Source organism: Stegodyphus dumicola, chromosome 1 (genome assembly GCF_044657685.1).
Source record: "Stegodyphus dumicola isolate Sdum_Otavi_A_Nest chromosome 1, ASM4465768v1".
Lineage (NCBI taxonomy): Eukaryota > Metazoa > Arthropoda > Arachnida > Araneae > Eresidae > Stegodyphus > Stegodyphus dumicola.
The window spans coordinates 282,826,342-282,838,504 of NC_140768.1; the positions used below are offsets into that span (position 1 = coordinate 282,826,342).

A 12,163-nucleotide genomic window follows, 5' to 3' on the forward strand; every position below is an offset into this window, starting at 1 on the left:
GAAAATCATGAGTAACTTAGAAAAAAGCATGATCATTAACTACAAGGGCGAGTCAAATGAAAGTGAGCCAATGCGAATATATGACAAACAGAGTACTTTATTTAAAGGTAGTCTCCATGAACATTGAGACATTTATCCCATTGACAAATGAGCCATGTGATCCCCGTCTCATAAAACTCCTTGGGCTGTCGATTCAAAAAGTCTGTAACCGACTCCTTCACGGCGTCGTCCGACACGAATCTGGTACCCTTGAGATGTTTTTTCAGTTTCCCGAAAATGTGAAAGTCGCATGGCGACAAATCTGGGCTGTATGGAGGATGTTGCAGCGTGTCCCACTTAAACTTTGCCAGTTGTGTCTTAACCACATCAGCGACGTGGGGACAAGCATTGTCATGTAGCAAGATCACACCATTCGTCAATCTTCCAGGTTGTTTGTTCTTGATTGCGACACGCAGCCGATCCAGCGTTGCACAATATCGCGAACTATTGATAGTCTCTCCATGTTTAGCAAATTCAATCAGTAATGGCCCCTGAAGATCGAAATAAAAAGTCAATAGCACCTTTCCCGAGGAAATGACAGCCTTTGCTTTCTTCGGGGGGGGGGGGGGGTGAAGGTGAATTCAAATGTTTCCACTGTAAGCTTTGCCGGCGTGTTTCAGGTTGGTAGTGGTGACACCATGATTCGTCTCCGGTCACAATTGCAGACAAGAAGTCGTCACCCTCATTGTGATACCGGATGAGATGAGTCAATCAGCGCCGAACCTCTCCGTCTTCTGGCGGTCGTTCAAAATTTTGGGCATCCATTGAGCACACAAAAGCCGATAACTGAGATAATCATGAATTATGGTGTGAACTGAACCGTGACTGATGTTCACACGCTCTGCCAGTTCATCGATGCTTATCCTCCGTTCTTGTCTAATCAGCTCATCAACCTGTGCAATTGTGTCGGGGGTGATTGCAAGGTGGCTTTGGCCCGGTCTTGGATCGTCTTTGCAACTTTCACGTCCTTCTCTGAACCGTTTGCTCCAACGCTTCACAGTGGCCAATGCGATGCAATGTTCACCGTACACAGCAGTCATACGGCGACTAATTTCATGTTGGGAAACACCTTCAGCTGTCAAAAACCTGACCACACCCCGCTGTTCCCCTTTTGGAGCATCCATTATGTCACGCTACCGTCTTCAACCCAGTGTAAGAGCGCTTTAAAGAACTTTAGCCTCACACTTTCGCGCCACTTTCGTAAATGAAGGCTGTCTCTGTGCTACGCGCATGCGCCGCAGATGATGGACCGAACCATTCTTGCTGAGGAGGGGTTGGCTCACTTTCATTTGACTCGCCCTTATACAAAGTTAAGATTGCTACCATTAAAGAACTTTGTGAAAAGCATACATGCTGCAAAGCTGAAAATGTTCCCCAACTTAAAGAATGAAATGAATTGATATATTAGTTGTAGAACTGAACCTATAGATGAGCGTCAGAGACATGCTTGGTTATGGTAATTAATTAGTTACTTGGATCAATAATCTAACTAAAACAAGGTGGTGCCAGCAAGGATTAACAAGAAGGTGCCAGCATAATCAGAAATGTATCCTATTGCACAGTGTTAATACCATAAGTGCACTACTCGAAGTAAGACCCAAATACTACTCAAATTACCCAAAACTTTTTGGGACCAAAGGATCTTCCCAAAACATCACAGTTTTGAATCCACTGATTAAATGGAATACAGTTTATCAGGCATGAACTTTCAACAGACGCTTAGATATAACTGCAGAATACAAGTAGGCTAAAATCAGAATTCCGTACCGGAAAAAGTTTTCAAGGCATTGCTTGTATCTAGCGATTCCCACTAGAGGATCCTGTCTCTAGATTGCTAGAAATCAGATGCACCCATGAAGGACAAAAAGAATGGACATGCTCCTGGAGAATAATAATACTCCTAAGCACAATAAGGCACCATGTCATAATACCTGAAATATCTATGAATGGTTTGAGGAGTAAGAGTTTATGCTCTTGGTTATCTAATATTTTAAGTATCCCAACTAAACACATGCGAGACTACTTCAATTGATTTATGAGTTGATGAATTTTTTACTAACAGAGTCTCCAAGATGCACCCCAGATAGATAGGTCACAGATATCAGCAGCAAATTTTTACCAACTTACTGAGTCTCCTTCATGAAAAATGACTACAATATTCATTGTGTCACTGCATATTCTGAATATTAGATACATGGTCATAATGATATGACTGAACCCTGTATAAATTAATAGTCCATTCTGCTTTTGATATAATTGGTCATATCTTCAAAAAATCAATTTTTCTTCTTCAAAGGTCCAGTATTCTAACAAAATATTCAACATAAATAATTCTTTCACTACATGCTATAAGTATTAATCCATTCTGACCTATTCTCAAGCTGATGAATAATCCTTTATAATTGTTTGATCATTATGGGAAGAAAAATTATATTTATCCAGAAAAGCACGATCACACTAAGCTTTAACACTAAAACTAAATAAACATTTTACACATTTCAGGTTAGTTGTTTATTTTATGACAGCAATGACATAAGAGCCTTTTCCTTATGCTTAATAATTACAGGATAATTTTTATTGGTAATAATTATATACTGGTGCAGCATAACAGAATAATTGAAATCTTATCAATGACATTTAAAGCATTAAAACTTTATTCACATAAATAACAATATATTCTCATATACAATTCATTAGTACTGAAATCTAGCTATTACAGAATATCTTTGAAATTACAAATAAATTTGAGATGAAAAATACTAAAACTCATTTCACATATCCAAGAATAACTAATAAATTTTTCTTGCTACTTCTATGCATACCTCTGATCAGATACTTTGAATTTAGAAATGTTCAGCATTTAATTGGTCCTTTTAAACTTATAACGATTGAAAAATGTTTCCCAAAGTCATTAATTCACTATTGATATATTTCTAACAATCTTTTTTTTTACAAAATGTATAAATTAAGCAAATCTTAAAACAAGTTAAGATTTAGCTAACTAAGAATCAATTTGCATATTTTATGCACATTTGATATAAAAAATTACATTTTGAACAATTGAAACTATAAAAATTGAGAGCAATTTTAATTGACAAAATCATTACTTGCAACAATAACATGCACTTCGCTATGTGTTTTACAGCTAGACTTTCTGTAATTCATCAAAATAACAGCTAAATAAAAATCAAATGTGGAAAAACTCAGAGCAGAAAACAGAAAGAAATACAGAAATGTTAGAAAATAACTGCTTTCAAAATCAGCAATTAGTTTTTTTTTAAAAAATCAATTTCAGTAAGCTGTTACACCTGATTAAAAAAAAACCTTAAATAAAGATGAAATAAAGGAAATGATCAGGAATAGGAGCTAATCGGAATTATTATCCCCAAAGCACAGTTCAAAACTGCAACTAATGAAGGCTCTGCCTTACCAGTCAGCCTCACAAGTTTCAGAGATCTAACAGAATAGTTTATTGAGAGGTTTACTAGGATAAAAAATAAAAATTCTCTACATTGATTTAAAAAATAATTAGTCTGAAAAAGTCTTACAAAATTCATTTTATAAAATCTAGCGAATCAGGTTACAATCAGAACTAACAATAGGAAAATACTAGTTTAATATAAGAAGGTAATCAATAACTGGCAAATACTAATACCAAATACATAAGAGTAAAAAAAATTCCAAAAGCAAAGGATTATTAGTTGACTTGGAATATTTTGACAATGTTTTATTACGCACATTAAAAGATATAAAATAAAATAGTAAAATATAATAGATTTTTACACTGAACAGTTACAAACAGTATTCAGAGTACAATTAACAGCATTCAATGTACTATTCTTCTTAAGAATACACAAACCTATTTTAATGCATTCATTGGGGTGGGAAGCAAAATGGGTAATACCTTCAACCACACTTAATCACTTGTGATTAAACATTCCATACTTATTTACTTTTATGCATCTTCTCCTTCTGCCAAAACAAAATCATACTTTTGTGAAGAAGTTCACAGATAAACAGATCAGAATGTAATCAAAATAAACAGATAAAACTTACTTTCTGACGGTTCTGTAATTACTTTAGGTGTGTTCACACTTTGGATTTCAAGTTTGATTTTGCCTTTTTGAAGATAAAGCTACATAAGAGTAAATTTCAATGCAATTATACAAAAAGAAACTTGAAAAATATCACAACTGGTGTTTATTTTCAAAAATTAGCTTCTCATAAATATTATATAAAATACTTAAAAGCCTATAATTTTATTACATAATATGTAAAAATATTTAGTTTTGGATCTATGAAAAGATTCTTAATAAAATTTGATTTCAACATCTTTAAAAGAGTATTATGTCTAGATAAAACATCTTCAGTATGTAAACCACAATTAACAACTGCTGTTTTATATGTGAATTAATGATCCACCAATGTCCGAATGTATAAGACTATTAAATGTTGGTAGTCAACATGGGTTTGAATACTAATAAATGAGTTAGTAATACAGGCATTTCTTTAGTTTCCACTTTGTGTAAATGTGATTGAGTCATTTTCCCTCAGAAAGTGGCCACAAATCCATCCCTCTTCTATATAGTTAGCCTTTGAATGTCTTGCCCTAATCAATTAAACAGATATGAATCAATACACCTAAGATTATATGCCATAACTCCAACTAGTGCAAATTTATGTAAATTAACTGAATGATTTTTTATAAGTAATTACTAAAGTCATCTTTGCTATACACAATAAAAATTATGATAATCTTTCTATATAGAGTTTATATGCAAAATTAGTAAACATGCTCTTTTGAGACAGGAAAAGTTACATTTAAACTAAACTTTTTAAGCATAATGTGAAGCTTTATTAATAAACAAATTCACTTCAAAAACCTCATTAAAAATAAAAGCAATGTGAAAACTTCTAGAACAGCAATTACATTACTCCCTTAGCCCCCCTCCCAAAAAAGTATATTTTAATTGCAAAACATAGCTACTTTGCTCTTTGTCACGCAGTTTTGATTTTATTGAAAATAATTTTGATAATTAAACTGATCAAAAACATCACTAAATTATTAAAAATTATAAAAACTGTTGCATATTCTTGATGAAAATTTTAATTGAGATAAGCAATAGATTTAATCATCCATGGAGAATGAATATGTAGTATTTCATTCAACAATATACCCACAAAACCTTTTAAGTATATAAATATGCATGCATATTATAATGTTCAAATACCATGGAGGCAGCATATGATAGGGGGAGGAATCGAGCAAAAGGTGAAAAGGATATTTTTAAACATTACTCATACAATATTTATTTCACATGAGCGTTCTGAGGATTTTACATTTTCACAAGCAAATTCTTGGGCAGTAAGAAAACATATTTTGCTATATGTACATGTTTCAAATAAAACAAGCGACTTTTGAAAAAATATCTCATTTAGCAACTAATTGCTAATAATGGTTTTAGTTAAATGGTTTAGTTAAATACAAACACAGTAAACAACAGAATCTTAAGTTTTACTAATGCTGCCTTATGGCATAAAATATTAAAATTTACTGCATAAATATATATTTGAAAAAAAATTAAAATTAAAATACATAAATACTGCTCTTTTTTTAAAATTATATAGTACTGTCATTACAGCATTTACAAAATGTATTTTCATTATGATGTAAATTATTCTGGAACGGTATTCTAAAATCTTCAGGTATTTCAAGCTTAATTTTTTGTCAATAATTAACTATTGCAATAACTTTGCCTTTAACTTAAATAACATACATATAGTATGTTACATATGAGAAGTATGAGAACGTATGAGAAGACAGAAAGGCGCAAAGTTAGCATAAAAAAGATTTGACTTTAAATTGTACCATATTTAGCACTAAGTCAGCATAAAAACCCCTCAAGTTTAAAAACAATTAATTACTGTATTTTCTTACATAGCTCCTCTTCTTTAATAATTTTACTTCTTTAAACACAAGACAATTACATGGTGATTACCAAGAGTGGGCAAAAGCACACCGGCAAACTGAATGTGGCTCTTTTAATTGCATAATCCACTCCATTATGAAATCATATGCAATGACATTTTCATCTCTTTCTTCCCAAATTTTACATAAGCTATTGAAATCGGTAACAAAGGTGTCTATCAAGAGTGCTTAACAAGAGTGTATATGTGCTTATATATATATAAATAACTGTACTAGTGGTAAACCTAAGCTGAGAACACCAGATATGCCAAAAAGCATGTGCATCTATTAAATAAAGAATATAGTTCAGCGATTTCTATTCAGTGCACAAATAAGTCTCCACCATTTGACAAAGAATGGGGCCACCAGTAAGTCTGGATTAAAACTGCCTTATGTAAAATGTCATATCATTATGATTGTACATCTGCTACTAAAACATTCTTCAAATGCTAGTGATTTTGTATCAGATTCACCATATTTTTTTTTTTCGTGTGAAAATGTCAAGTTTTGAGCCAAATAAGTTTCCTTTGTGAAAACTTTTGTTTTATTTCTTTAATTTGAAGAAATCTGAGATAAATAAGGTGAGGCTGCCTTATGTAAGAGAAGTTATTATGAGTGGTTTCAAAAGTTTAGGAATGGTGAATTCGATACTGAAGACAAATAATGTAGTGGAAGGCCAAAAGTATACGAAGGTGTGGAATTGGAAGCATTATTGAATGAAGATTCAATGCCAAATGCAAGTAAAATTTGCATTAGGAGTGACTCAAGCAATTTCACATCATTCGAAATCATTGGGAATGATTCAAAAGCAAGGAAATTGGGTTCCATGTGAAGTGATGCCAAGAAACGTTGAACACCAATTTTTTTACATGTGAAAAGCTGCTTGCCAGGCATAAGCATAAGGTTTCTTACACTGTATAGTCATTGGTGATGAAAATCAGATTCACTACAATAATGCAAAGGAGAAAAGATCATGGGGACCATCTGACCATGCTTCAACGTTGACAGCCAAGTCAAATATTCAAGGGGGGGGAAATCATGTTTCATATATGATGGGATAAATTTGGTGTTGTGTATTACGAGTTGCTCAAACTGAATGAAACCATTACCAGGGTTCTCAATGAAACACAACTAATGAAACTGAGTTGAGCACTCGATGAAAAATATACTCGGTACTATTCCAGACACAATAAAATTATTGTCCTGCATGATTATGCTCGTCCACATATCGCAGTGCTGGTCGAAACCTACTCAGAAACACTCAAATGGGAAGTTTTCCTCCTCCCACTGTATCCACCAGATATTGCTCCTTCTTATCATTACTTGTTTCAATTGATGATGCACAGTCTGTCTCAGTAGTGCCTTTAAGTCATATGAAGATACTAAAAATTGGGTAGATTCATGGATAGTCTCAAAAGATGAAGCAGTCTTCCAACGTGGTATCCGTATGCTGCCAGAAAGGTATGAAGAAGTAGTGGCTAATGATGGAGAATACTTTGAATAAAACATAAAATACCGTTCTTTCACAATAAATGCACAATTTTTTATCCAAAAAGGCGGAGATTTATTTGTACTCCTGACAGTGCCTTTGGAAATTAAGCAATGAAATATGAATATTGTAGAGATAACACGACTAGTCAAAAAAGGTAACTCAGGGAGTGAACATTTCACCGCTATATTTTTATTTAAAAATTAAACAGCATACATACCAATCATATGATCATCAATAAGAACAGATCCTGTTTTTGGCATATTTGGAGAAATAGCAAATTGCCAATAACACAACTATACTCCCCTTCTCTAAGAAAAACATTAAAATAATAATCTACTCCTACCTAAAGTATGGAAAGCAGTTGTCATGGGGCATTGTGCTGAATTTGCACTTCATCGTAAACTGGGGAGGGGACATTTCCTAATTAAAATCACTAAGTTTGGCAAATCACTGGCAAATGTATGAGCACATTGAAGAAATAATAAAACATTCACAAGTGTATAAAATGCTATTTTAAATAGTAACTTTTTTTAGATTTCTAATGAGAAAGTGTAGTCTCCTCAATGCATCCTGGCAACAGTAGGGATACCACAAAAGGTTGTTACACAAGCACTATCACACCTTGTGACACCCTGCCCAAATGGCACACTAAAAAAGACCTTTTTGGTTCATAGTTAAAAGCATTTATCTCCCTTGGTACATATCATTTCTGAAGATTAAGCTTAAATGGAAAACACAGCATATTAAAAGTACATAAGAATAGATGTACAATCAGTTTCCCAAATTACCAGTATCAAATTCTTATTACTTACAAAAATCTGCTTTCTTACCTGTGAATATATTTAACATTAGTATCATAAATTCTTTTATTCATATCATGATGAAGATATCATTGCTTAACAATAGTTGTTTGTTTTGGGTTAAAATCCCATAGCAGGTTGCCTACATGCATGTTTTTGTGATTTTTTCATATATAAAGTGATTATAACCCAATTTGCCCTAGTAAATCCTTCATGAATGCATTCCTCCTTAGACAGAACCCTTCCCATATCACTAAGGTGCTTTTCATAATCCAATAAACCTAATCTAATCTAAATAATAAGCTGAAAGAGCTGGAGGAACTACAGAAGGAAAATGCATGTAAATACAGTTAGCCACAGTTAAACAATAATTCAAAAACTAAAGAATTACTTTGCACTCATATTAACATAATTTCAAATAGTAAACTCAAGTTACATAAAATTCAAACTTAGATTAACATTCACTTGAAACCTTTTCCTTGAAATGCATAGAAAATTTTTTATGTATTTCATGGAAAATTGACATGGTCTTGTTTTAAATTTGAAATTGCTGTTTTTCTTCTGTAAAAAAACAAAAATTAATTTATTGTGCATAAAACATTCAGAATAAAAGGACATAAGGATGATTAAGTTCATTATACAATATTTTTTCCTCCCTTTCTCATGCCTTTGTGGTAGGGCACTGCACATTTTACACCTCTCCTGTTTCAAAAGAACCTAATGACTCTACAACTTTATTCATTATGCTAAAACACTCCAGGGCAATTTGCTTTTAAGAAACCTTCTACAGGATTTTCTAAGTGAAACTGGCATGTGTACTTTTTTTTACGTAAGGAGAAAACTGCATTTAAATACAAAAATTCTATGCAGACAGCCTGCTCATTCATGAGTAACAAAGTATGAGTAAGACTACCAGTTTCAGTAGTCTTAACTATTTGGCCTTAGATACAAACAATTATCTCAATGTTTCTTATCGTTAATGTCTCTTAACATTTTAAACCTATAATCTGAACAAACTGCTGATGTATTTTATCAAGGAGTGCATAACATTTAATTATATGATTTGAGGTTTCATAAGTAATAAAATATTTTTTTTAAGGTGCAAACACATTTCTTTTGCTTAAGATATGAATTTCACGATGTTCTGGTTATTGCCAGTTTGAAAAGCTAGTTGGTCATGGAAAGAAGTATTACTAAGACAAAAAAGACTTCTTAGATAAATTTTCAAATATAAAATCAAAACTAATAAAATACACACCTTTACAAATCCTTGTTGAGAGAACTTGTTATAAAGTAGCATTCCATCTTCATTGAATGTTCGAAAATCAAAGCTACAGTTCATAATTTGTTGCTTATATCCAGATATTCTTAAATGTGAATCTGATGAGATGAAAGTTACTGGAGGAGCAGCATCATACTAATAAAAATATTAACACTTTAACAAAATGAACAGCTTGAAATGAATAAACATTTTAATATTCTTAGATAACATAATTATAAATGAAATACAGTGTGGGCCATATTTTTTTTTTTCACTTTTGGAAATCAAATTAAAAAAAAAAAAAAAAAACAACTTGTCAAGCTTTTATTTTACAGAATATGTACCTGAGAATTTATTTTAAAAATAATATCACTGAAAAGTCCACCTTTGTGTTTTTGGCACTCTTGCAACCGAGCCTACAGATTTTCAAAAGCATTTCGATACATGAGCAAGATATTGTGGCTATTTAATAATGAATATTTTGACTCATTTGGGTTACTACTGTCAGTTTATTTTTGTACTCGTGACTTTTAAGATACCACCATAAAAATGGTCAACAGAAGAAATATCCAGACTGCTTGGAGGCTATTGAGAAACCAATTTATAGAGGAACATTTCTTTAACTGCATGATAATCTTCTTTACAAGCACAACAGACCCTTACAGGGCCTGGTTGCCTCAACCCTGTGCTCCTTCTAGTGTCTTCTGTCTGCAGCGACTCCTCTCCAATTTTTAATTTTCAAACTTTTTAAGTCTTTTTTGATGTCATCTAACCACCTAGTTGGTGGTCTTCCTTTAATTCATGATCCCTCAGGTTTTTTTAATGTCAAGATCTCAATGGTTTCTCCAAACAATTCTTCCGGGAGAATTCCGGCCCCTTAACCTATTAGTACAGATGACTTGTATTATTTATGGTTGCTATATAAAGCCTGTAAGTTCAAAGTTATATCTTGCTCTCCAATGTCCCTCTTCCTTATATTGAGCCAAAAAATACTGTGAGTATTTTTCACTTAAACATGTCCGTTGAGCATGCCTTTACTTAAAGTCCATGTTTCACTTTAGAACAGTAAAATATGTAGTTTTAGTATCTGCATACAGTAAAACAGGTAGTATTAGTATCTTACATATTTGTAGTTTTGTTATCACATGCATATACAAATTTGAAATATGGCATACGCCACAATCCTGCTAGATCGAGGTACTCTTAGCACAGCCTTTCAGTTCTCACAAATCTAGTGCCAAAAAGCTGGATCATTCCTTAAGGACCAGCTGATGCCATATTTTCTTCACTTTGTCAACAGTGTTTATTTAACTGTGTTATCCTGTTTAATTCACGTTTATGGTAGAATCAGTATTTGAACTTCCTGATATATGTTTTAATCAAATTAACCCCGGGGAAGGGGGGTACTGATTAACATCACATAAATCATAGTATAAATAATACAAGCACCATACAGCTGCATAAGAAATATTACTTTTGTAAAAGGTAGACATAAAATGGCTTCAGCTAACTTGTGATGCATTCCATGTGACTAAAATCCTCAGAATTGACATTTCATTAGCCCTTTGAATACCCATGCTTTTTGCATATGGTTTTCTAGAAACACATAACTGCCATCTGCAAAAACTTACAGCCCACCTTGTATAATGAATTAACTTCATGCATCACTGAAATTTGTAATCAATGAATCTACTAATTTTAGTGATTAAAAATTACTACTAGAAAACAAATAAGTGATAAAATAAAAGTACACTTGAGGCATTAAACAGAATTATAATTGTGACACAAAAATTTAGAAAATTATTATACAACATAATTACAACAATCTTACCTTTTGATAGCATAAAAATAATCATTAAACAAGTATCAGATAAATATTAGTCAACATGCCACATTTTTTCACAAAAATTAGCAGTACTTTAATACAGAACTTAGAGATAACGTTTTAAATTTGAGGGTTGGAACTTCAAAAGTAGCAACTATTTGTTTACCACTGATACAAAAAGAAATACCTCAGTAAAACTTTAACTGTCCTTTGATATAATGATTAGCATTGGTAAAACACATTGCTAGCAATATGGAAACATAGTATCTGAAGTTGCTGGTTCAAATGGAACAAAATATTGCCTGAAAAGTCTCTCAGATAGTTAAAGAACAAATGCCACAATGTAGTTTCTTCTTAAAAATCCCATCATAATCACAGCAGCTTAAATTTAGTGAATATAATCAATGACAGAGCACTTCACAACCAAAATGAGCAAACAAATCAGCTACAAGTTGCACTACATGAATCCATGCAATGACAAGAGGATTCTGAAAAAAACTGTTCTCTTCAGTAGAAATTGCTTTTCTTGTAATACTGGTTACAGTTATATTGCAAAAATGAACAATAATACCATGTACTGATGCTTGACATGTTTTTGATGTACAATATATAATGGAATCATGTGATCAAAGTTGTACACCAGAATCATTACAACTTTCTGCTGGGGTTCTGGTGCATTTTTTATTTTTATAGCAAACAGTAATGATATCAATCGTTCAAATGGTATTTCAGTTTTAACTTGTATGATGTAGCTCATATATCTTTAAAATGATATGAT

General features: G+C 32.5%; 1 protein-coding gene across 3 annotated transcripts in view; it reads right to left on the bottom strand.

Moving 5' to 3' along the window:
• Nrx-IV (neurexin-4) overlaps positions 1-12,163 on the bottom strand; it is a 76,757-nt gene that overhangs the window by 42,312 nt on the left and 22,282 nt on the right. For all 3 annotated transcript variants that reach the window (XM_035365428.2, XM_035365426.2, XM_085807874.1), the window contains 2 exons: positions 9,558-9,716; positions 4,096-4,174 (listed from right to left, as the gene is read on the bottom strand). In XM_035365428.2, the coding sequence (XP_035221319.1) occupies positions 4,096-4,174; positions 9,558-9,716 (238 nt within the window). The remainder of the gene's footprint in view (positions 1-4,095; positions 4,175-9,557; positions 9,717-12,163) is intronic.